The sequence below is a fragment of the Rana temporaria genome, chromosome 1 (genome assembly GCF_905171775.1).
Source record: "Rana temporaria chromosome 1, aRanTem1.1, whole genome shotgun sequence".
Lineage (NCBI taxonomy): Eukaryota > Metazoa > Chordata > Amphibia > Anura > Ranidae > Rana > Rana temporaria.
This window is the reverse complement of record NC_053489.1, coordinates 338999601-339022956: the sequence shown is the minus strand read 5'-3', so window position 1 is coordinate 339022956 and position 23356 is coordinate 338999601. Positions and strand designations below refer to the sequence as shown.

General features: G+C 43.9%; 1 protein-coding gene across 1 annotated transcript in view; it reads left to right on the top strand.

The window, feature by feature from the left end:
- Positions 1-23356, top strand: part of SMC2 (structural maintenance of chromosomes 2) — a 43477-nt gene that overhangs the window by 11842 nt on the left and 8279 nt on the right. The window contains exons 8-16 of the mRNA XM_040361454.1: positions 2755-2988; positions 3087-3236; positions 3740-3973; positions 9534-9693; positions 16473-16590; positions 19213-19351; positions 19511-19630; positions 22459-22663; positions 22827-22962. Coding sequence (XP_040217388.1) covers positions 2755-2988; positions 3087-3236; positions 3740-3973; positions 9534-9693; positions 16473-16590; positions 19213-19351; positions 19511-19630; positions 22459-22663; positions 22827-22962 — 1496 coding nt within the window. The remainder of the gene's footprint in view (positions 1-2754; positions 2989-3086; positions 3237-3739; positions 3974-9533; positions 9694-16472; positions 16591-19212; positions 19352-19510; positions 19631-22458; positions 22664-22826; positions 22963-23356) is intronic.

Genomic DNA, 23356 nt, shown 5'->3' with positions numbered 1-23356 from the left:
AATTGATTTGGGAAGCAAACTACTGGTGAAAACTCCTTGTTTTATGTTGTTGTTCAAGCTGAAACAAGACCTACATCTGTCATGTTCAACCCGAATAAAAAAAAATTAAAAACGCTGCATTGTCCGAACCCTAAACCAGTTCATACAGGGGAAGGCAAAATTAAGTGTTGTCCAATTTGCTCTAACAGAATTTTTTTTTCTTTCTTAAATCGCATACTCTGTGGAGCAACAATCTGTAATGTTTTCTCTTTTAAAAAATTAATAGCCAGTTATATATTGTGCATTTAGAAACTTGTACAGCCTCTTTTGCAAGCAATTTACAGAATTGGCTTAAATTGGATCCTTTGAAACAGTATTCTGTGTTTTGTACTAGACATTCTCTTCAATTGGCAAAATCATTTTCACAAACTAGTGACCAAAACTGAACTTTTGTACAGTGCATCTAAAAAGTATTCACAGCGCTTCACTTTCTCCACATTTTTGTTAAGTTACAGCCTTATTTCAAAATGGATCAAATTCATTATTTTCCTCAAAATCCTACAAACAATACCCCATAATGACAAAGTGAAAGATGTTTGTTTGAAATCTTTGCAAATTTATTAAAAATAACAAAAAAAATCACGTGTACATATTGTAAGTATTTACAGCCTTTGCCATAACACTCAAAAATGGAGCTCAGTTGCATCCTGTTTCCATTGATCATCCTTGAGCTGTTTCTATAACTTGATTGGAGTCCACCTATGGTAAATTCAGTTGATTAGACATGATTTGAAAAGGTACACTCCTGTCTATATAAGGTCCCACAGGTAACCATGCATGTCAGAGCACAAACCAAGCCATAAAGTCCAAGGAATTATCAGTAGATTTCCGAGACAGGATTGTATAGAGGCACAGATCTGAGGAAGGGTACCGAAAAATTCTGCAGCATTGATGGTCCCAATGAGCACAGTGGCCTCCATCATCCCTTAAGATAAGAAGATTAAAACCACCAAGACTCTTCCTAGAGTGGGCTACCAAACTGAGCGATCGGGGGAGAAGGGCCTTAGTCAGGGAGGTGACCAACTCCCCCCGATGGGAGTGTTTATCTGTGGAGAGGAGAACCTTCCAGAAGAACAACCATCTCTGTAGCACTCCATCAATCGGGCCTGTATGGTAGAGTGGCCAGACGGAAGCCACTCCTCAGTAAAAGGCACAAGATGGCCCACCTGGAGTTTGCCAAAAGGCACTTGAAGGACTCTCACCATGAGAAACAAAATTCTCTGCTCTGATGAAACAAAGATTGAACTCTTTGGAATGAATTACAAGCGTCATGTCTGGAGAAAACCAGGCAATGCTCATCACCTGTCCAATACCATCCCTACAGTGAAGCATGGTAGCGGAAGAATAATTCTGTGGGGGTGTTTTTCAGCGGCAGGAACTGGGAGACTAGTCAGGATCGAGGGAAAGATGAATACAGCAATGTACAGAGACATCCTTACTGAAAACCTGCTTCAGAGCTCTCTGTACCTCAGACTGGGGCGGAGGTGCATTTAACACGACGACAACCCTAAGCACACAGCCATGATAAAAAAGGAGTGGCTACGGGACAACTCTGTGAATGTCCTTGAGTGGCCCAGACTTGAACATCTCTGGAGAGATCTAAAATTGGCTGTGCACCAATGCTCCCCATCCAACCTGATGGAGCGTAAGAGGTCCTGCTGCAAAGAAAAATGGAAGAAACTGCCTGAAAAATGGGTGTGCCAAGCTTGTAGTATCATACTCAAAAAGACTTGAGGCTGTAATTGGTGACAAAGGTTCTTCAACAAAGTATTGAGCAAAGGCTGTGAATACTTATGCACATTTGTTTTCCTTTCTAATAAATTTGTAAGGGTTTCGTTGTGTGCGTGTGTGTGTGTGTGTGTGTGTGTGTGTGTGTGGCATTTTTTGAGGAAAATAATGAATTTTAATCCATTTTGGAATAAGGCTGTAACGTGGAAAAAATGAAGCGCTGTGAATACTTTCTGGATGCAATGTATATAAGAGAATGTCTTGGTAGGGCATTGTACATGGTCAGGATTACGTCCTCTCCTTGATCTGTACCTATTTTAATACCAAGAGTATCTTTTTTTTTTTTTTGTATGATCCAGCCATAAATACAAATCACATTGAAACAGAGAGATTTAAACTTTATCCCATAACTAGCTTGAAGCTCCTGAGTCAAAGTAAGGCTTCTTCCCTCAAAAGTTCCTGGATATTTGTACTTTGTAGCATCTTTCCTCTAAAGCAGAATTTCTGAGTGTGTAAATTCTAGATGCTAAAACAGATAATCTTCAGCCATTTATGTGAATCGCTTACCACTGCAAGGATGCAGCAGGGCTGTGATGGCCGTATTGTATACAAAATGTAGCCCCTTGGTTTTTGTGTCCCCCTTCCTGCCTCCATCCTGTTCAGAAGTCATAAAATTATTTCACAACTCTTTTTCATGTTTAAGGCCTTAAGCTGGTCATTTTTGGATGGTTCCCAATGAACAGACCGAAATTGGTGTTGGCACCATCCTGCCTCGATTTGGGCAGAAAACAGCCGTTTTTCGGGTATTCTGACAGTTTCCCGCAACAGCTGACGGAAAACGATAACTAGCACTGCAAATTTGTTGTGTGTTTCTAGTGATGTAGAATTTGTTAGAAAGAAAAAAAAAAAAAGGTTTAAATTCATAAACCAAGCATTCAGCCATTGCCTTGATAATACATTTTCTACTCTAATTTTTACTTTTTATAGGAAAGGTCCTCCTATTTGGAGTACCAGAAAATCACAAGAGAAATTGAACATCTAAGCCGTCTTTATGTAGCTTATCAGTTTGTTTGCGCAGAGGAGACCAAGGTCCGCTCTGCAGAGGAACTGAAGGATATGCAAGAGTCTATACTGAAGTTTCAGGAGACTATAGCAGAGAATGAGCGAAGAATAAGAGAACTGAGCAAAGAGATAGGAGAGCTGGAGAAAAAGCGAGACCAGGTATGTCGGCCTCAACAGGTAGCAGTATTGGTGAATTTGGGCTTTGCTGCATATTTGTACAGATGCTAGATAAAAAAAGAGTATACTCTACTTTGCAGGAAATTGGAGGGGCATTGAGATCTATGGAAGAAAGCCTCGCAGAGGCTCAGAGAACTGATACCAAAGCTCAGAGTGCCTTGGATCTTGTAAAACAAAACCTGAAAGGAGAAGAGAAGAAGCGCAAGGATTTGGTAAAGAGCATGGAAGACGTAAGTAAGAAAATATTTGAATGTTTAAAGCGGCTCTACAGTTATGTTTTTCAACTTTCCATCTATAAAATCTTCTCCCCTTGTTTTAACTCTGCCAGTAAATGCCCCACTGGTCATTAGCCTAGGCCTATGACATCATGCACAGCGCTCTCTCTCTCGCTCTCTCTAGAGTGTTTGACAGGAAGGGAGGGGGGTGAATCAGAAGAGGGCTGCAGGTGTGTGTGTGTGTGTTTGTGTGTATAAATACAGGAAGTGAACAGGCAGGCAGCTTCAGCTGCCCACAGTTAAAATGGATGCAACCAGACTCGGGAGGGAGATTTCTGCAGCATATTTAGCAAGTACAGAATCACAGTATATATAAAATAATATGCAAAGTGTTTGGAGGGAAGGTTCAGAATGGCAAATATGTTTTTATTCTATATTATGTGAGCAGTTCCTCTTTAAATTGGTAAAGTAGCTGTTGTATCGGTGTATTTAATGGTATCGGTTTGACTCTATTGAAGGATGCCAAGGCTGTGATCAACAAGGAGAAGGAAGTTAAGAAGATAACAGACAATTTTAGCTCCTTGCAGGAGACCAGCCAGAAGGATGGAGAGGCTTTCACTGCTGCTCAGCAACATTTCAACGCTGTCTCTGCTGGGCTGTCCAGCAATGAGGATGGTGAAGAGGCTACACTTGCTGGACAGATGATGGCTTGTAAGAATGACACTAGCAAAGCAGAAACAGAGGCTAAGCAGGTATTTATCAGAATAACCGCCAAAGCCAACTTAACTATACTCGGTGACAGCTTGCTTAGCTACACCCATTCATTAATGCAAACAAAGGAACAGCAGATCGTGCTGTTCTAACTCCATGTATAAAGAATATAGTCTCAGAAAAGATTCACGTTGTTTATCCAAACATTAGAATGGGGTTGATGCGCGATTTACTGAACCTCGACTTGATCTGTTTATTTGTGCCAGATGTGGTCGCTGTCAGCGTCTTAGGATTTTCACACTACAGTTTTTAGAATGTCCAGAGAATGGCATGAAAATACGAATTGAGCTTTGTTGTGAAAACACATTGGTATTAATGCGGGAGAATGCTGGGTGCTGAAACAAGCGCTTGTTTTACTAAGCCATCTCTCTAAATATTTAAGGACTTGTGTAAGGGCATTGTCAATTGCCACTTTCAAACCCAGTGATGCTCTCTTGTATGAACACTGCATTCAGCAAAAGGCTATGTTTGGCCTGCTTTGCCTACAGTGTCCGCGCATCTCAACAGGATTTGCTGAGTCCAAAGAAAAGCAAATGCAGTTGCAGAATGGTCACCCACACTGCAATATTGGGATAAATTGGAATCTGCTTACCTGAATTTGACATGTGAAATGCAGGAAAACGATGCCTGTCTACATGTGTCTTAGTATTCACTTTCTATTTTTGACTGCACTGTTTTTGGATCATGTTTTGATTTGATTTTATCCAATAAAGACGTTTAACCACTAGCCGACCAGCCGCCGCAGTTATACGGCGACAGGTCGGCTCGGCTGCGCGGGATCATGTAGCTATACGTCATCTCGCATTTCAGCCAATAGGGGCGCGCGCCCGGCGGGTGCGATCGCCGCCAGGCACCCGCGTTCGCTCGTTACAGCTCCCGGTCCTGTCAGGGGGAGAAATGACGGATCGTCTGTTCATACAATGTATGAACAGCGATCAGTCATTTCCCCATGTCAGTCCACCCCCCCTTCAGTTAGAACACACACACAGGGAACATAATTAACCCCTTCCTCGCCCCCTAGTGTTAACCCCTTCCCTGCCAGTGGCATTTTGATAGTAATCAATGCATTTTTATAGCACTGATCGCTATAAAAATGCCAATGGTCCCAAAAATGTGTCAAAAGTGTCCGCCATAAGGTCGCAGTACCGATAAAAATCACTGATCGCCGCCATTACTAGTAAAAAAAAAAAAATATATTAAAAGTGCCATAAAATTTTTGTAGACGCTATAACTTTTGCGCAAACCAAACAATAAACGCTTATTGCGATTTTTTTTTTTTAGAAAAATATGTTGAAGAATACGTATCGGCCTAAACTGAGGAAAAAAATCGTTTTTTTTATATATATTTTTGGGGATATTTATTATAGCAAAAAATATTCATTTTTTTTCAAAATTGTCGCTCTATTTTTGTTTATAGCAAAAAAAATAAAAACCGCAGAGGTGATCAAATGCCACCAATAGAAAGCTCTATTTGTGGGGAAAAAAGGACGCCAATTTTGTTTGAGAGCCACGTCGCTAGACCGTGCAATTGTCATTTAAAGCGACACCGTGCCGAATCGCAAAAAGGGCCCGGTCATTGACCAGCAATATGGTCCGCGGCTGAAGTGGTTAATGGAGTGCAGCAGTCCAGGATTTCTTTCCAATACCATGCATTTGTGCAGAGCCAGTAGCTGTCAGGCTCAGTAGGGCGGGAGCCACTCAAGGGATCAGCAGCTTTTTCAGAGTGGTATCACCTCTTAATTTCGTTAACCACTTCCATACCGGGCCAGTTCTGAAAATCCACTCCTATATGTAAAAACTCATCAACATTTTTTGCTAGAAAATTACTCGGAACCCCTAAACATTATTAATGTTTTTTTATCAGACCCTAGGTAATAAAATGGCGGTTGTTGGAACTTTTTTTGTCACGCGGTAATTGCGCAGTAATTTTTCAAGCGCTTTTTTTGGGGAGGGGGGGAATTCACAAGTTAAAAAAAAACCACTAAAGTTAGCTCAATTGTTTTGTATAATGTGAAAGATGTTCTGTCGAGCTAATAGATACCTAACATAATCAACAAATAAATTGATAAGTGTAAATTTGATGAAATTTAAATCAATAAATAAAGCTGCAAAAAACACCTAAAAAAACAAGGTTGCTTCCACTTAATCTCTTCTGTAGATGTAAACATCCTTTGTAATAGGAATAGTGCATGGCAGGTCCTCTTTATGGAGAGATCTGGGGGCAATAAGACCCAAAATCACTCCTCCAGGCTGGAAAGCCAGATGTAAATAAAAAAACAAACTAGTATTGCCTGTAGACTCCCAGCACCTGATTTTTCTTCATTGCTGACTACACCATGCCTTGTTCTATGCAGTGTTGCTGTGTGAAGGTGGGCTTCTTGTTAGAGGAGCATGCTTTGCGTTTGAATATTAGTTGTCCCCTGATTAATGGTGGGGTATATTTTAAGAAGTAGTGGGAGATGTATAGGCACAAATCTACAGAAGAGATTAAGTGGAAGCAAGAAGATCCTTACATGTCGGGTCCTAGGGTACAGCTTCCGCTCTGGCAAGAACAGTAAGCTGCACAGTGGTGACATCACAAAACCGCACTCCAAATCTCATGAGTCTAGCAGTCAGAAGCAGCAATGCCTTAGCTCAGGGATAGGCAACCTTCCAGAGATGAAGATCTACTTGAACAACACTGATGAAGTCAAAGATCTACAGGCGCACAAACCCCCCCCCCCCCCCCCCAAAAAAAAACAGTAAGACCTATTTTAAATAAGTGTTTTTTTTTTTAGTGCAGGGTTCAGGTGTGTGTTGCACTCACAATTCAGGGTTTAAGGGGTGCGTTTTGGTCAGAATGCAGGGAACAGGAGCGTGTTGCGCTCAGAATGCAGGGATCAGGTGTGTTGTCACGTTTTTTGGGTTTGTGTTCGATATGTGCAAATAGAGATCACACAAATACCTAAAAGTATAACATTTATTAAAGAATATGACAGATAAAGAAAACTTAATTAAAGGTGCTTTTTTTTACGCCATGGAGTCCTGTTTGCTCTTACGCAACATGGCACAGGTAATCAGGATCAGGCTGTGGTATTAGACTTGTGTATAAGGAATAGACCACCCCCAAGCCATCTCCCTATGCAATATGACCCCCTCAAGGACTTGACCAGTTAACAATAGCATTCCTTTGATATAAGGTAAAGCCATGCTTATGTCCCTTTTTTATATGGCCTCCTCAACCAAGAATTGGAGACTTAAAATGCATTAGTGAGCCACTTTATTAATAAGGAAATATGTAATATGCAATTTCCCTTCATCAGGAGTGCGTTGCGCTCAGAATGCAGGGTTTAGCGGTGCGTTGCGCTCAGAATGCAGGGATCAGTAGTAGTGGTGCAACGGATCGTCATTGATCCGTGATCCGCACGGATCAATGACTTTGGATCGGCACACACGTGATCCGCGGTGTGCCGCGGGACTGCAGAGCAAAGCGGTAAAACACACATCGAAATTGTCTCCGCTCTGCTCGCACACAGCCCCGCCTGCTCCTAACCACGCTGTGATAGACAGAATGCGGGTCCAATGCGCTGATGTGTTCTGTCTATCACAGCGTGGGGTTAGGAGGAGGTGGGGCTGTGTGCAAACAGCATGGAGACAGTTTCAACATATGGCCGTGAGTTGGTTTCTACCAGAGTATATGCAGATATCAGGAGTCCATAATTCTCAGAATGCAGGGGATCTGGAGTGCTTTTGCGCTCAGAATGCAGGAGATCAGGAGGCAGCACAGTTCTGGACAGAGGGCGGAACCTGGCAGAGTGACTTTTCATATTAGCAAGCTGGTGATTGATTGCTTAGGACCACCCTAAACAAAAATGTATGGACTCAAATTACACTGTAAGAATCGCATGCAATTTTGAACAGGTGATGTGTGAACCCAATATAGAAGGACATTGAGCTGCCATCTAAGTGCAGCAACGGGCAAACCATTTAATTAAACTTTTTATAACGACTTGCATGTTAACAGCACATATCTCGCATGTCAAATCTTCATGGTCATAGTGTCCCTGTCCCACAGGACCTGCTGATGATGGACAACGGCCGCTTGTGGTGCTCACAGGGCTGGAGGTCAGAAAGGAAGTCCCGGGATGCCTGTATACTGGCTTGGAGTGCACACATGGGTATAGGGAAGAAGTGATGTCAGCTTGGGGTGATGTCAGTCCGCCTATACATCTCCAGCCCTGTGAGCACTGCAAGTGACCGTGGTTATGCATCATCAGCAGGTCCCATGGGATGGGGGCACTGTGACCGTGCAGATTTGGATTGACTTGTGCAGGGCTCGACCAATCCCGGTCGCCATGGCGACTAGAAATAGGGTCCTGGCGACTTGACTTGGCTTTTTTGTGAGCTGGCGCCATCTGGTGGTGAGCCGTTGGTATTACAAGTTATTACCACCAGATGTGTAAACTGGCGCCATCTGGTGGTGGCCGTTGGTATTACAAGTTAAGCATTACAAGTTAAACAGCAATTCTAATGTAATTTTTCACTATTTTCACTGCCATCTTCTTCCCTCTAATTAGAACCCCCAAACATTATATATATTTTTTATCCTAACACCGTAGAGAATAAAATGGCGATCGTTGCAATACTTTCTGTCACGTCGTATTTGCGCAGCGGTCTTACAAGCGCACTTTTTTGGGAAAAAATTAAACTTTTTTAAATAAAAAAATAAGACAACAGTAAAGTTATTCCCATTTTTTTTTTATATTATGAAAGATAATGTTACGCCGAGTAAATTCATACCCAACATGTTACGCTTCAAAATTGCGTCCGCTCGTGGAATGCCGACAAACCTTTACCCTTTAAAATCTTCATAGGCGACGTTTAAAAAAATCGACAGGTTGCATGTTTTGAGTTACAGAGGAGGTCTGGGGCTAGAATTATTGCTCTCGCTCTACCAATCGCGGCGATACCTCACATGTGTGGTTTGAACACCGTTTACATATGCGGGCGCTGCTCACGTATGTGTTCGCTTTTGCGCGCAAGCTCGTCGGGACGGGGCGCGTTTTCTGGCTCCTAACTTTTTTAGCTGGCTCCTAGATTCCAAGCAAATTTGTCAAACCCTGGACTTGTGAGATATATACTGTTAACATGTGAGTTTTCACATTTTTTATTAAACGTTTGCCCTTTGCTCCACTTATATGGCGCTTTCCTGTCTTTCCATACTGGGTTCACACAGGAGCAGTGGGAGGAACCGCATGCAATTTGGACAGGAATTGCACTGCATTTCTCTTAACACATGCGATTCTTTGCAGTGCGTTTTGAGCTCATTCATTTTGTATGGGCTCTGTACCTGTACTGTGTATCGGTGAGTACTTGACTGAAAATATTGGTACTTGCCGGTAAAAAAAAAAAGATACATTCTATTGAATCAAAAGATTTGTCACTACCTTGACTATTCCACAAGTCTAGTATCTTTTTTAATAACGTTTTATTTAGCAAAAAAAATTTAGGCATAAGAAAAAGATCCACGATGACCGATAACATAAAATATTTTCTCCATAGGCTCAGATGAAATTAAAGCATGCACAGCAGGAATTAAAGACCAAACAGGCTGAGGTAAAAAAGATGGACAGTGGCTACAAGAAGGACAATGAGGCTTTTGAAGCAGTAAAGAAAAATAAAGAAAAACTTGAAGAAGAAATTAAGAAACTGAACTATGAAGGTACATGAGTGAACACTTTACTTTTTTTTAGGAATGATTTACTGTATTTATTGGCGTATAACATTCACTTTTTTACCCTGAAAATAGAGGGTAAACTGTACCTGTGTGTTATACGCAGGGGGCTGTGGATAGTTTTTTTCCTGAAACTTTCCTCTTAAAGTTAGAGTGCGTGTTATATGCCGATAAATACGGTAATATCTTTGGTTCATCCACTTATTTGGTGTATTTCTTTATCGTACATCACGGGACACAGAGCAGCATATTCATTACTATGTGGGGTTATATGGAGTACCTTCAGGTGTTGACACTGGCAATCTCAAACAGGAAATGCCCCTCCCTATATAACCCCCTCCCATAGGAGGAGTACCTCAGTTTTTACGCCAGTGTCTTAGGTGTTAGTCATGGTTTAGCTTGCCTCCGCATCCTTGGGATTAGGTGAGCTACCGGTTCTGTCCAAAAAAGCCTGAGCGCTAAAGTGGTCAGTAACCGGACCCCAAACCCTTGGGGTATAGCCCATAATGCTTTCTTTTTAAGAGAGCTGGACCCTGGGCCCAGAACTTAGAAAACCTTTGGGCGCCTAATGTTTTCTGTTTGCCAGGGTGCTATATGGGTCCAGGACAGTGGATCCTTCATGGAAGAAGAAGGTTCCCAGGGCCTGAAGGTCTAGACATCCCCACGGAGATGGGGGAAGATTGGGCCTCTTGCTTGGCAAAGTCCTGCGGCATGGAGCAGGTAAGTAAGGGGAAAAACTTGCGGAACTTGGCTCTTAGCAAGTTTTTTCTGGGAGGTCACAGGGGACATGCCTAAGGTTATGCATTGCATCTGGCAAACCAGTCACATATCATGAAGATAGGATGGCTCTATATGTTATCATTCCCCATAAAAAGTGACCTCCCTGGTAGTGTTGGAAAAGCTGTGAGTTGGGCCTTTTGTGTACAAATGTATGTGTGTGTCAGAGAGCTATGCTTACCTGCAAGCCTCCAGGCGATGCTCTATCCAGTCCTCTTCCTCATGCCTGCAAGGCAGGCAAAAAACGCTGACCTCCTCGTGTGTTCCAGGCCTGCGGCTGCAGGAACAGAGAGGCCCTTCCTCCCAACCCCCCCCCCCCCGTCGGCGGGCGCGCGCGCGGTGCGCGTGCACGTGTTATAGGCGCATTTGGCGCCGTTTTAGCTGGGGGGGAAGGGCGGGTCAGTGGTTTAAGGAAGGGGCGGCCCTTCCTTAGTGCCACAGCTCATTCAATACTTTGGCTTGAGGGAGGAAGGACTGGAGTGAAGCACGGGGCGCTGAGGACACACAGTGGCCAGAAAGAATACTACAGTCTTCAGAAGATTGTGGTTTAGCCTAGGAATAGGCTGTTTTTTCTTTTCCATCTCATAGTCTTTTCTTTGGCAATACTACTCAGGGGGATAGAATGTTTTTTCTTGCCTAGATTGAAAAAAAAAAAAAAAAAAAAGTGTCATCTGGGGTAGAGGAAACATTTTTTATTCCCCAAACAGGTGTTTGGGCATTTAACTATTTATAAGTCCCAGGTACCAATAAGTAGCAGGTGTGCCTCGGTATTGTACCATGGCATCAAAGAACAAGCCAGAGGGTACAAAAGGTGGGGATTCCCCCACAGAGTCTGAGGTCTCGGACAGAGCTATGCCGCTGCTTTCCCCACAGGGAGCCTTTGGGCCATCGGGATCTGGGGCTGGAGCTGACGTGAGTCAACCCAACCCTAAGATGGTCACGGAGGAGGTGTTGCTCACCTCTTTAAATGAGATGCGGAGAAGCATGGGAGAAATGATAGCCGCAGCTATGCGGGGTAGTAAGCGGAATAGATCTCCGTCACCCGTGCGCGGACCCTCGGAAGAGGAGGTCCTTTCCTCTGGGGAATTGGACGACCTCTTGGACAAAGACCAAGTAGGTTCAGGGATCGAAGATCCGGATACAGAGGAGTCTGGGGCAGTCTCCCTGAGGGAGAGCTGGTGGATTCAAGGCTTGACGGACTTGGTCCATAAGGCATTCAACCTGCCTGTACCAGATCTCCAGGTATCGACGATTTCAGCTTTGGGCTCACTGAGGGCGCCTCAAAGCAGTGCTGTGTTTCCGATCCATCCTCTATTGGAGGGAGTCTTGTTCTAAGAGTGGAACAAACCAGACAAGGTGTTCTTACCACCTAAGAAATTTTCTGTCTTATATCCTATGGAAGAAAAGTTTTCCAAGAGATGGGCTTCTCCTGCAGTAGACGCAGCCATCTCATGTGTTAACAAATCGTTAACATGCCCTGTAGAGAACGTACAGGTTTTCAAAGATCCAGTTGATAAGCGCTTGGAAGCACTACTTAAGAACTCCTTCACTTCTGCAGGGGCAGTAGTACAGCCAGCCGTGGCTGCGATTGGAGTCGCTCAAGCCTTATCAGATCAATTTAAGCAAATGCTTGAACTTATTCCTGCCGAGCAGGCAGAAGAATTTTCGGATGTCCCTAAGGCCATATGTTTTACGGTAGACGCAATCAAGGATTCCATCCAGCAAGCGTCACGTTTATCGTTATCCCTTATCCATATGAGAAGACTCTTATGGTTGAAAAGCTGGGAGGCTGAGCCCCCATGCAAGAAGCTCCTGGTAGGGTTCCCCTTCCATGGAGGACGGCTCTTCGGAGAGGACCTAGATAAATACATTCAGACCATTTCAAGCGGCAAGAGTACACTCTTGCCAACTAAGAAGAAGGTTCAGGGGCCTGCGTTTAAACGACAGTCCTCCCCTGGGCAGGGGCCCTCTAATGCCAAGCAGTATCGACGGCCTCCTGCAAGAGCAAACTTCGGCTTCAACAGCAGATCAGAAGGACAGGCTGTTAGAGGCAAGAGGCAGTGGTTTCGCAAGCCAGCAAAACCAGCCCCCAAGTCTACCTCATGAAGGGGCGCCCCCACCCACGAAGGTGGGGGGAGGGCTGCGACTCTTTTCGGAGATTTGGGAAGCCAGCATTCCCGACGAGTGGGTACGGTCTTCCGTGGCCTCAGGCTACAAGCTAGAGTTCCTAAGGTTTCCTCCTCCTCATTTCCAGGAGTCGAGGATTCCAAACGATCTGGAGAAAGGAGCCGCATTAAGATCGGCTCTAGATCATCTACTTTCCCAGGGAGTAATAGTAGAGGTACCAGTCCTGGAACAGGGGCTGGGTTTCTACTCCAACCTAATGGAGGCTACGGCCCCCCGGGTGTTCACGAAGGTTCTAGCTCCAATCCTAGCCAAGCTAAGGATCCAAGGGGTCACGATCCTAGCATACCTGGACGACCTCCTAGTCATAGACCACTCGTCTCCCGGCTTGGAGCGAGCAGTGGCCCTCACGGTCCAATACCTCGAGAGGTTCGGCTGGGTCCTAAATCGAGAAAAGTCAGCATTCCAGCCCACAAGGCAGTTGGAATATCTCGGCATGAGACTAGACACAGAACAACAAAGGGTGTTCCTACCTCTGAGGAAGGTCAAAGCCATCAAGGAATTAATCCTACTGGTTCTAAGCAAGAAAGAACCGACTATTCGCCTATGTATGAGACTACTAGGCAAGATGGGGGCTACATTCGAGGCGGTGCCATACGCCCAGAGCCACACTCGCATCCTGCAGGCAGCCATCCTGTCAGCATGGAGCAGAAGGCCACAGGCCTTGGATATCCCGTTGCCACTCTCATCAAGAGTCCGGCAAAGTCTGTGTTGGTGGTTAGACCCTCAGAATCCACTGAAGGGAAAGTCTTTCAACCCAGTGGCTTGGAAGATAGTGACCACAGACGCCAGCCTGACGGGCTGGGGAGCGATTGTGGATGGTTCCACTCGCCAAGGTATTTGGGCAAGGCCAGAGAAGCTTTTACCCATCAACATCTTGGAGCTCAGAGCGGTTCGACTAGCCCTCAGGGCTTGGACGTCGAAATTGCAGGGGTTCCCGGTGAGAGTTCAATCAGACAATGCCACGGCAGTGGCATACATAGATCACCAAGGGGGAACCAGGAGTCAGGCCGCTCAGAGAGAAGTGAGCTTGATTCTCCTAGGGGCAGAGGCTCATGTGCCCTGCATATCGGCAATATTCATTCCCGAAGTGGACAACTTTCAGGCGGACTTCTTAAGCCGCCAGACTCTATTGCCGGGGGAATGGTCTCTGCATCCACAAACCTTTCAAGCACTCTGCCAAAAATGGGGAGTGCCGGACGTGGACATCATGGCATCGAGACTCAACAAGAAGCTAGACAGGTTCATGTCCCGCTCAAGGGATCCGATGGCCTGCGGAACCGATGCTCTGGTTTGCCCTTGGCATCAGTTCAAACTTCTTTATGCGTTTCCCCCGCTCCAGTTACTACCCCGCCTGCTGCGCAGGATCCGGGTGGAGCACATACCAGTCATCCTGGTAGCTCCAGCATGGCCCAGAAGGGCATGGTACTCACTAATCTTAAGGATGGTAGTGGGAGACCCTTGGACTCTTCCTCTACGGCCAGACCTGCTATCGCAAGGTCCGATCCTCCACCCTGCCTTACGGCATCTAAATTTGACGGCCTGGAAGCTGAATCCCTGATTCTCAGGGGTAGAGGTCTGTCTCAGAAAGTAATCTCTACCCTAATCAGAGCCAGGAAACCGGTCTCTAGGGTGATTTATTACAGGGTCTGGAAGGCCTATGTAGGCTGGTGTGAGTCCAAGCAATGGCTTTCTCGCAAATTCACCATTGATAGAGTTTTAAGTTTTCTCCAGCTAGGAGTGGATAAAGGATTGGCATTAAGCACAATCAAAGGACAGATTTCTGCTCTGTCAGTGTGGTTTCAGCGGCCGCTGGCCACCCACTCGCTGGTTAAGACCTTCCTTCAAGGGGTCTTACGTATTAAACCTCCAGTTAAATCCCCGCTTTGCCCGTGGGATTTAAACCTTGTTCTGTCAAGTTTACAGAAACAACCGTTTGAGCCGTTGGCTGAAATTCCTTTGGTTTTACTGACAAGGAAGTTAGTATTTTTGGTCGCCATAGTTTCCGCAAGAAGAGTATCGGAACTGGCGGCCTTATCCTGTAAGGAACCATATCTTATTTTTCACAAGGACAGGGTCGTTCTCCGCCCTCATCCTTCCTTCCTACCGAAGGTTATATCCAGTTTTCATTTGAACCAGGATTTGGTATTACCATCCTTCTTCCCTAAACCTACTTCCAGAAAGGAAGGGTTGCTGCATACCTTGGATATCGTCAGGGCCATGAAGGCCTATCTTAAAGCTACAAAGAAGATCCGGAAAACAGATGTGCTGTTCATATTACCGGATGGGCCCAAGAAGGGGCAGGCAGCTGCAAAGTCCACCATTTCTAGGTGGATTAAGCAATTAATCACTCAGGCCTACGGCTTGAAAGGGTTGCCTCCTCCAGTATCATTAAAGGCTCATTCTACTAGGGCCATGGGCGCCTCCTGGGCAGCACATCACCAGATCTCTATGGCTCAAGTTTGCAAGGCGGCAACCTGGTCTTCTGTCCACACGTTTACAAAATTCTACCAGTTGGACGTAAGAAGGAATACTGATACAGCCTTTGGGCAGGCAGTGCTGCAGGCTGCAGTTTGAGACCCTCGGATTCCGGGGGCTCCTCTTTTTTGAGTTAAATTTAAAATTTAAGATTATTTTTCTCAACTAAGTTGGATTTATTATGATTTGAGTATTTCTCTAAATTAAATCCTTTTGTCTTGGAGATGTTCTCCCTCCCCTCATTGTGAGCATTGCTTTGGGACATCCCACATAGTAATGAATATGCTGCTCTGTGTCCCGTGATGTACGATAAAGAAAAAGGGATTTTTAATACAGCTTACCTGTAAAATCCTTTTCTTGGAGTACATCACGGGACACAGAGCTCCCACCCCTCTTTTTGGGGACCATTTTGGGAGGCATACTGCTTGCTACAAAACTGAGGTACTCCTCCTATGGGAGGGGGTTATATAGGGAGGGGCATTTCCTGTTTGAGATTGCCAGTGTCAACACCTGAAGGTACTCCATATAACCCCACATAGTAATGAATATGCTGCTCTGTGTCCCGTGATGTACTCCAAGAAAAGGATTTTACAGGTAAGCTGTATTAAAAATCCCTTTTTTCTTTTCCCAACTATGGCCATAAAAACAGACTTCTATCGTCAAGTCTGCATTCACCTTTACAGATAATCTGAAACCCCTCTACACCCCTCTCGTCTCTGCTGTACTTGCCTCCCGCGATCCTGAGCTGCCAGGGCTCCTTCAAGCCACTCCACCCGTCCTGAGGATTTGTAATCCCCCCTGCTTTCTCTCCTTTCCGACCAGGACTGACCAGACAAATTCTAATTGGTCAGCACCATCACATGGATGGCAATGACCAATCCGTATTCGTCTAGTCTGTCCTTGCAGCACTGGATGGAGAGGAGAAAAGGCAGCAGGGATTTCAAATCCCCAGGACTGGTTGAGTGGCTTGTGGGAGACAAGTACACAGGGAGGGGGGTCCGGTGTTGGATCACTTTTTTACAGAATTTCACTTTAACAAATCAAACAGATTCCACTATTCACGCCAAATAGTAATAGTGGACAAATCTTGTATTCTGACAACTGAAACCCACAGCTGTCAGAATACCCAAATAGTTTCTGCATCTGATTTAGATGCAGGCGCTATTGTTCTGCCGCCAATTTTCCACCCTGCTTCTGATTAAACAATTGACTTTTGTCAGCAGCGTGGTGCCAACTAGTTTCAGCTGTGTTTGGCCGTCTTTAATCTGTTGTATTTCTTTACCTGCATTTTTTTTTTCACTGTAGCATAATATGAACTTTTTTTGTAGATGGCAAAGAAGAACAGCTTTTGGAAAAGCGAAGAGATTTGTCTAGAAATGTAGGACGCTTAAGGGAAGCTTATGAATCATTAATGTCACGTTACTCCAGCCTTCGCTTTGATTACAGGTAATGCATTAGGTGTCCCTTTTGTGAAAATTAAATAAATTAATGACTCCACACCAAGCAATTTCTGAGCACCTTTCTACAGTCCAAAACTTGCCTGAAAACTGAGCAATTAAAAATAGTGAGCACTTCAGACATTTTCAGATAAAAAATCTGAAATGGATCACTGAGGACAGCAATAAGAAAGGTAATGTTGCTGGCAAACCTGTTTGATTTGCCTAGATATGTTAAAAGAACTAAGGTTTGTTAAAATAACGCTTTGTGTATGTAGAGAGCCTAACAATGAACTTGGCTTATTTGTTTCGTCTTGCTTTGTGGAATATATCCTGAAAGTGTTTTGTTATATCTGTTCGTTATACGGTATGCAAAAAATACCCATTGGTCCAACCAGACGTCCAACAAACTCATAACCTCCACATAGCGATCACAGAGATCTGCAATCTGCTGTATCCAGAAAAATGTGTATATCCAGGGCGCTCCAAGAATTTGAATCCTGACCGATAAAGTCTGTGTTGGAGAGGGTAGGAGATCTTCACACACTTTAGGCAGCACTCAGGGAGACAAGCGATCTCTAATGGGAACAGAAAAACAAACAAGGCGCCTCTAAGTGCAGAAATATAAAACTTTTAATATCCCCTAAAGGGGTTAAAAACACTTAGAAGATGGTGGATGAAGCAGGCATGTAGCAGGTAAGTGTGTCCAGAAGATGTTCCAGTGGCAGGGCAGTCCCAGTCTGATGATAAAGCTTCCAGGGAAGTCCACAGGATAACAGCCAATTTGTGCTGTGAGTGTTTAGAGAACACAATGGTGATGGAGCCTGGGGATGATGTCAGAGGAAGCGAGACAAAAACCAGCATGGAACACAACCAGGAAGAGGGCAGGAAGTGTGTCATAGAGGCGGTACGCGTTTCGGAACAGCTCATTGGTTCCTTCTTCAGCCAGTGACAATGGTTCCATAGGAGCTAGACTTCTTATAGTCTGTGTTGTAATGGGGGTGGGACTTGTGGACAGCAATAAATTGTGTTCTCTAAACACACAGCACAAATATTAAAAGTTTTATATTTCTGCACTTAGAGGCGCCTTGTTTGTTAATCTGCTGTATCCGGTGCACATAGCGGTCACTGGGGGGCGGCAGCATGCTCCTAACCCCAACCTACATTACAGTGCCTGCACATATGTACTGTAGCAGGTCGGCAAGTAGTTACAACTTTTTATTTTTATTTTTCTTACGTGTTATACTTGCCTGCTCTGTGCAGTGTTATCCTCCACAATCCTCTTTCTGGGGTCCCCCAACAGTGATCTTGGCTGCTCCTCTTCTTGGTTTATCACTACCTATGGTGATGCTCTCACAAGCTTGCTCCTGAGCCGGGCTGTGTGCGTCTATTGACAGACAGCGCAGCTTGGCCACGCTCCCACTGAATCAATACAGGACTCTGGTATGTATTTGAGGGAGGGCGGGGCGATACTACTATCTGGAGAGAGTCCAGAGAAGGGCAAACAAAATTAATATGGGGACTGGAGGACCTCAATTATGAGGAACGACTACCAGCACTAAATTTATTCTCCATCGAGAAGAGATATATCAATGTACAAATATCTCAACCGTGATCCCAGCGTAAGTATGAAACTTTTCAGTCCCAAGGAGTGTAAGAAGACACAGGGCCACACGATACTGGAAGAGAAGTGGTTTAACCTTAAGCTGCGTAGGTTTTTTTTCACTTTTAAGGGCAGTAAGGATGTGGAACTCTCCCACAATCAGTTTAGGCAGGACGTATAGATAGTTTTAAAAGACTCTTGGACGTGCATCTTAACAAAAACAATATACGGGAATATGGGAAATGATTTTCCACACACATACACAAACGCTGGATGGACTGTTGTCTTTATTCAACCTTACCAAGTATGTAATACTACTACGATAATGACAACAACATTTTTTGCCCTAATGCCTATGAGGCTTACCTGTAGGTAAAATGAATATCTTCTAAACCTCTACCGCCTAGGACAGGGATCCTCAAACTATGGCCCTCCAGCTGTTGCGGAACTACACATCCCATGAGGCATTGTAAAACTCTGACATTCACAGACATGACTAGGCATGATGGGAATTGTAGTTCCTGAACAACTGGAGTGCCATAGTTTGAAGACCCCTGGCCTAGGAGATGTTCACCTTGCATACAGCCGCTGACGTCAGCGAATGCTCTCTAAAGGTCCCACGGATGCTGCCGGAAATTCAGAGCTCCTTGCTGGAATGGGACTCCAGGCGTGGCTTCGGCCACTCACAGCGCCGGAGCCAAGAAATCCAGGAGAGATGCTGAGGGGAACGTGTCAGCTCCCTCAGCAGGAGGGCAGTGCGGGGGCTTTGCTCTAAGGTAAGTATTTCATAATGAGCTAGTATGAGGTGCATACTAGATCATTATGCCTTTTCCTTACAGGTGTGTGTGTGTGTGTGTTTGTTTTTTCCGGGGCTTACAACCGCATTAAGGTAAAAAATGCTTGGCCTTTAGAACCACTTTCATTAAATATTCGCTGTTTTCATTTTTGACTACTTTGACAGTCTTTAGAAAATATATTTCTCAAATAGTGAAGTATTGCTTTTATAAACATATTCATCTGTTTTTAAAGGGATCCAGAAAAGAACTGGGATAAGAATCGTGTGAAGGGACTTATTGCTTCATTGATAACTGTCAAAGATCCTTCCTCTGCAACAGCTTTAGAAGTGGTGGCTGGAGGGCGGTTGTACAATGTTGTTGTGGATACAGAAGTAGGTATTTTCAGAATATTACACTTTAAAGTTAACCATATAAATAAATGTGCTGTAGTTTAAACTGTAATATATTGCTGAGTACATGGTAATAATCGAATATTTAATATGTTGTCATGCTTTTTTTTTTTTCTTTTTTTTTTTTTTTTTGTACCTTAGGTCACAGGTAAAAAATTGCTGGAAAAAGGAGAGTTAAAACGCCGACTCACTATCATTCCACTTAATAAAATTTCAGCTCGCCGCTTAGGAAATGATACAGTTAATGTTGCCAAAAACTTGGTAAGTGTTTCAATAAACTTAAAAAACAAACAAAAAAAAAAAACTTTCTTTTATATGATGGAAAGTCTAAATGTAACAGAGTATTCAGACTATTTACTCTTGTATGTTTCTTCAAAATATTAAATTGGAAAAAGCGATACAAATAACTGGTGCCGATCAGTTACCCCATTTATAAACACTAATAGTAATGGCCAGTTGATGTTTATTATTTGCGAATGGTTACCTCTATGGTATGTACTTTCTTCAGGAGAGCATAATATGACTTGAGTACACTCAACACTGGTTGAGTGTTGTTTTGATGGTTTTTCTGGAGGACTATGGTTGAGGAATAAAAAAAAAATACCACTTCTTTTTTTTTTTTAATGGCTATGCAAACTGTAACAATGAACCTTATTTGCTCCACCCTGCTTTACTGTCACTGGCTTTGACTGCTTGGCTATTAACACCATCTCTTAGGAACCTGGATTTTATCGGGTTCCCCAATCCCTACCATGTTAAAGGCATGTAAATCTATATTCAGGAAGATTTATCTTTGTTTTTTTGAGGGCTTACAGGGGTGACTGCAGGGGTGCATGCATGCTGCTTCTCTGTGGCTTGGGTTTAGGCCTTTCTCCAGTGGGGCATTGAGCAAAAGCTTGCCTTGAGTACTATTAAAGTAGAAGTTAAGCCTAAAACTAACTCTAAATCTGCTGGCAGCCACATTCTAACACTAAAGTGATTATAAAGTCTCTTTTTTTTAAAATATATATATATATATATATATATATATATATATATATATATATATATATATATATATAATAATATAATATAATAAATATATATATATAAACAAACTTGGTATACTTGCCTGATCTGTTGCAGTGGATTTGCACAGAGCTGCCCGGATCCTCCTCTCCTCCCTCTTCTGTGATCCTGACCCCTTCCTCCTGTTCAGTGCCCCCACAGCAAGCAGCTTGCTATCTGGACACCTGAGCTGAGTCACAGCTGACACTGAACCCTGCCCCGTCCCCACCTCCTAAATGGCTAGATGACTTTGACAGCAGCGCCAGCCAATTACTCCGCTGCTGTGTCTTGGCCAATCATGAGGGAGAATTTCAGTCGACTGTGACACTCGTGGACATCGCTGGATATAGAGGGACCTCAGGTAAGTGTTGGGGGGTTCTGAGGGGGGTTGCTGCACACAGAAGGCTTGTCATCTTAAAGGAGTTCTCTGACCTAAAAGTTTTAACCCCCGCTGTGCCCGGGCTGTAAAAAAATAGAAAATAAACTGTCACTTACCTGCCTACGATCCCCCGTTGTTCCGATATCGCCGTCCCGTTCTCCGGTCCCGGGCCCCTTCCGCTTCCTGTGTGTCGGTGACTCATAGTGCGCTCAGCCTATCAGCGGCCGCAGCAATGTCCCGTCGCGGCCACTGATAGGCTGAGCGCACTATGAGTCACCGACACACAGGAAGCGGAAGAGACCGGGACCGGAGAACGGGACGGCGATAACGGAACAACGGGGGATCGTAGGCAGGTAAGTGACAGTTTATTTTCTATTTTTTTACAGCCCGGGCACAGCGGGGGTTAAAACTTTTAGGTCAGAGAACTCCTTTAATGCATAACATGACTCTACAATGCCTTTTAATCTATATAATCCTGTAAAGCAAAAATCGCTATACATACCATTCTTCAGCCTGGTCCAATCCCACGGCTTCCCTGTGAAGGCATGTGCAGGAGTCAGCTGACAACAGAAGACCCATCCATAGTAAATCTGTCACCCAGTCGTTGTCACCTGTCTCTTCTACACAGCATCCACTACTTGAGAATGGACTGGATCCGCTGCAGAAGGGTTAGATAGATTAGTCTTAGAATGTGGCTGAGAATAGATTTAAAATTTGTTTTAGAGAGAACTTCTACTTTTAAGGGCCTGGTTTCTGCCCGTGCGATCTTCTTTTAACATCCCTTGGCCATGCACTCTTTATCCAAAGGGGTTCGTCCATTGTCGCCTTCCGTGCGTTCTCCATTGCAGCTGTTGGACCTGGTTCTTTCGGATTGCCAAAAGCCTCTCTTTAATAATATTCAGAGACATTCCTTTATTTACGTGCTCTGAGAAGGTCGCCTTTTTTGGTTGCTATCACTTCTGTATATGCTGTGTGTGTGTGTGAGCTGGCTGCCTTTTCCTGTGAGCTGCCATATTTGATATTACAACGGAATAAGGTTTTTCTTCATCTGCATCCATCCTTCCTTCCATTGGTGGTGTCTGATTTTCACCTGAACGTGGGCATGGTCCTGCCTTTGCACCCCTTCTTCCTTCCTTCCTTCCTTCCTTTCTTCTTTTTTTTTTTTTTTTTTTTAACTGTAAAATCTTTCTCTGTGTTTTTTTATGGGCACAGCATTGTTTATTGTACTGCTTTGTGACTGGCTGCCTGTAGCGGGGGTATACCAGTTAGTATTGTCCATAGGCAGTACTGTGTTTTTTTTTATTTTTATGTCTGCCTAGTGTCCTACTCCTGTAGTTGGCGCTATAAACCCTACGGTCAAGCATAAGAAGGGGCTGTGTCTGTCTGTCAATGAACTAAGAAAAATATTTTATACAAAAAAAAAAGTAGTTTTTCTGTTCTTGGGTTTAAATACAGTTTAACTGAAGATGTGAACGTGTCTTTCTGTAGACTGGTTACACGAGCATTGCTTCAGGACCACAGATGGGGGTCCTAGAATCAATTTTTTTAACCCTAGCAAAATCGTGCTATTTATTGGTAATTTAGGTTCCTCTGGCATGCAATGGTTTGCAGCTCTAACATAGATACATTTTTGTTTCAACCAGAAATCTATGTTCTTTTGCAGGTGGGAGCTGACAATGTGCATCTGGCTCTTTCTTTGGTGGGTTATGAGTCAGAGCTGCAAAAAGCTATGGAGTATATCTTCGGAACTACATTAGTGTGCGATACCATGGACAATGCAAAAAAAGTGACATTTGACAAAAGAATAATGACTAAATCTGTTACACTTGGCGGAGATACCTTTGATCCACAAGGAACATTAAGTGGAGGTAATTGTAATTTTGTTTTGAAGTAATTGTAATCAATTTTTATAAAGTGCACCAGCTTGTCTGCTGGTTTACTAAGCATTGAAAAATGCTTGAGTAGCACATTCTTATGCTATATTGAATGAATGTGGGGTGATTATTTAATAATGCAGTCTCTTTTTGGCAGGTGCTCGTTCCCAAGCTCCTTCAGTGTTATCAAAGATTCAAGAGATTAAAGCGATTCAGGATGAATTAAGAACAAAAGAGACAGAGCTGCAAACCATTGAGAGAGAATTGGCTGCACTGAAAAATACAGCTGAAAGGTATGATCTCCTTATCCCATATCCCAATCTTGGATGCTATATAGTTGTTGCCCTGGTCAGCGAGTCTGAATGGTTTATTTGAACATGGTATTTATTTAGTACCATCTTTAATCCTCTTTTTTGTTTGGAGCAGGTATTAAGCAAATTTTTTTTTTAAGCTGTTTAAGCCCAAGTTCACATTGGGCCGATTTGACATGCCAAATCGAATCCTATTGCCGGCAATGGCACCGTCCAAATCGGTCCAATGCCGAATTTACGGCTCCGCACCAATTCCCAAAAGTAGTTCCTGCTTGGTGACTTTGGGGCCAATTTGAATAGACATATGGGCATGAACCCCCACAGATGTCTGTGAAATCACCCCCAAAGTCGGACTGAAATGCCAGTTTGAAATCAT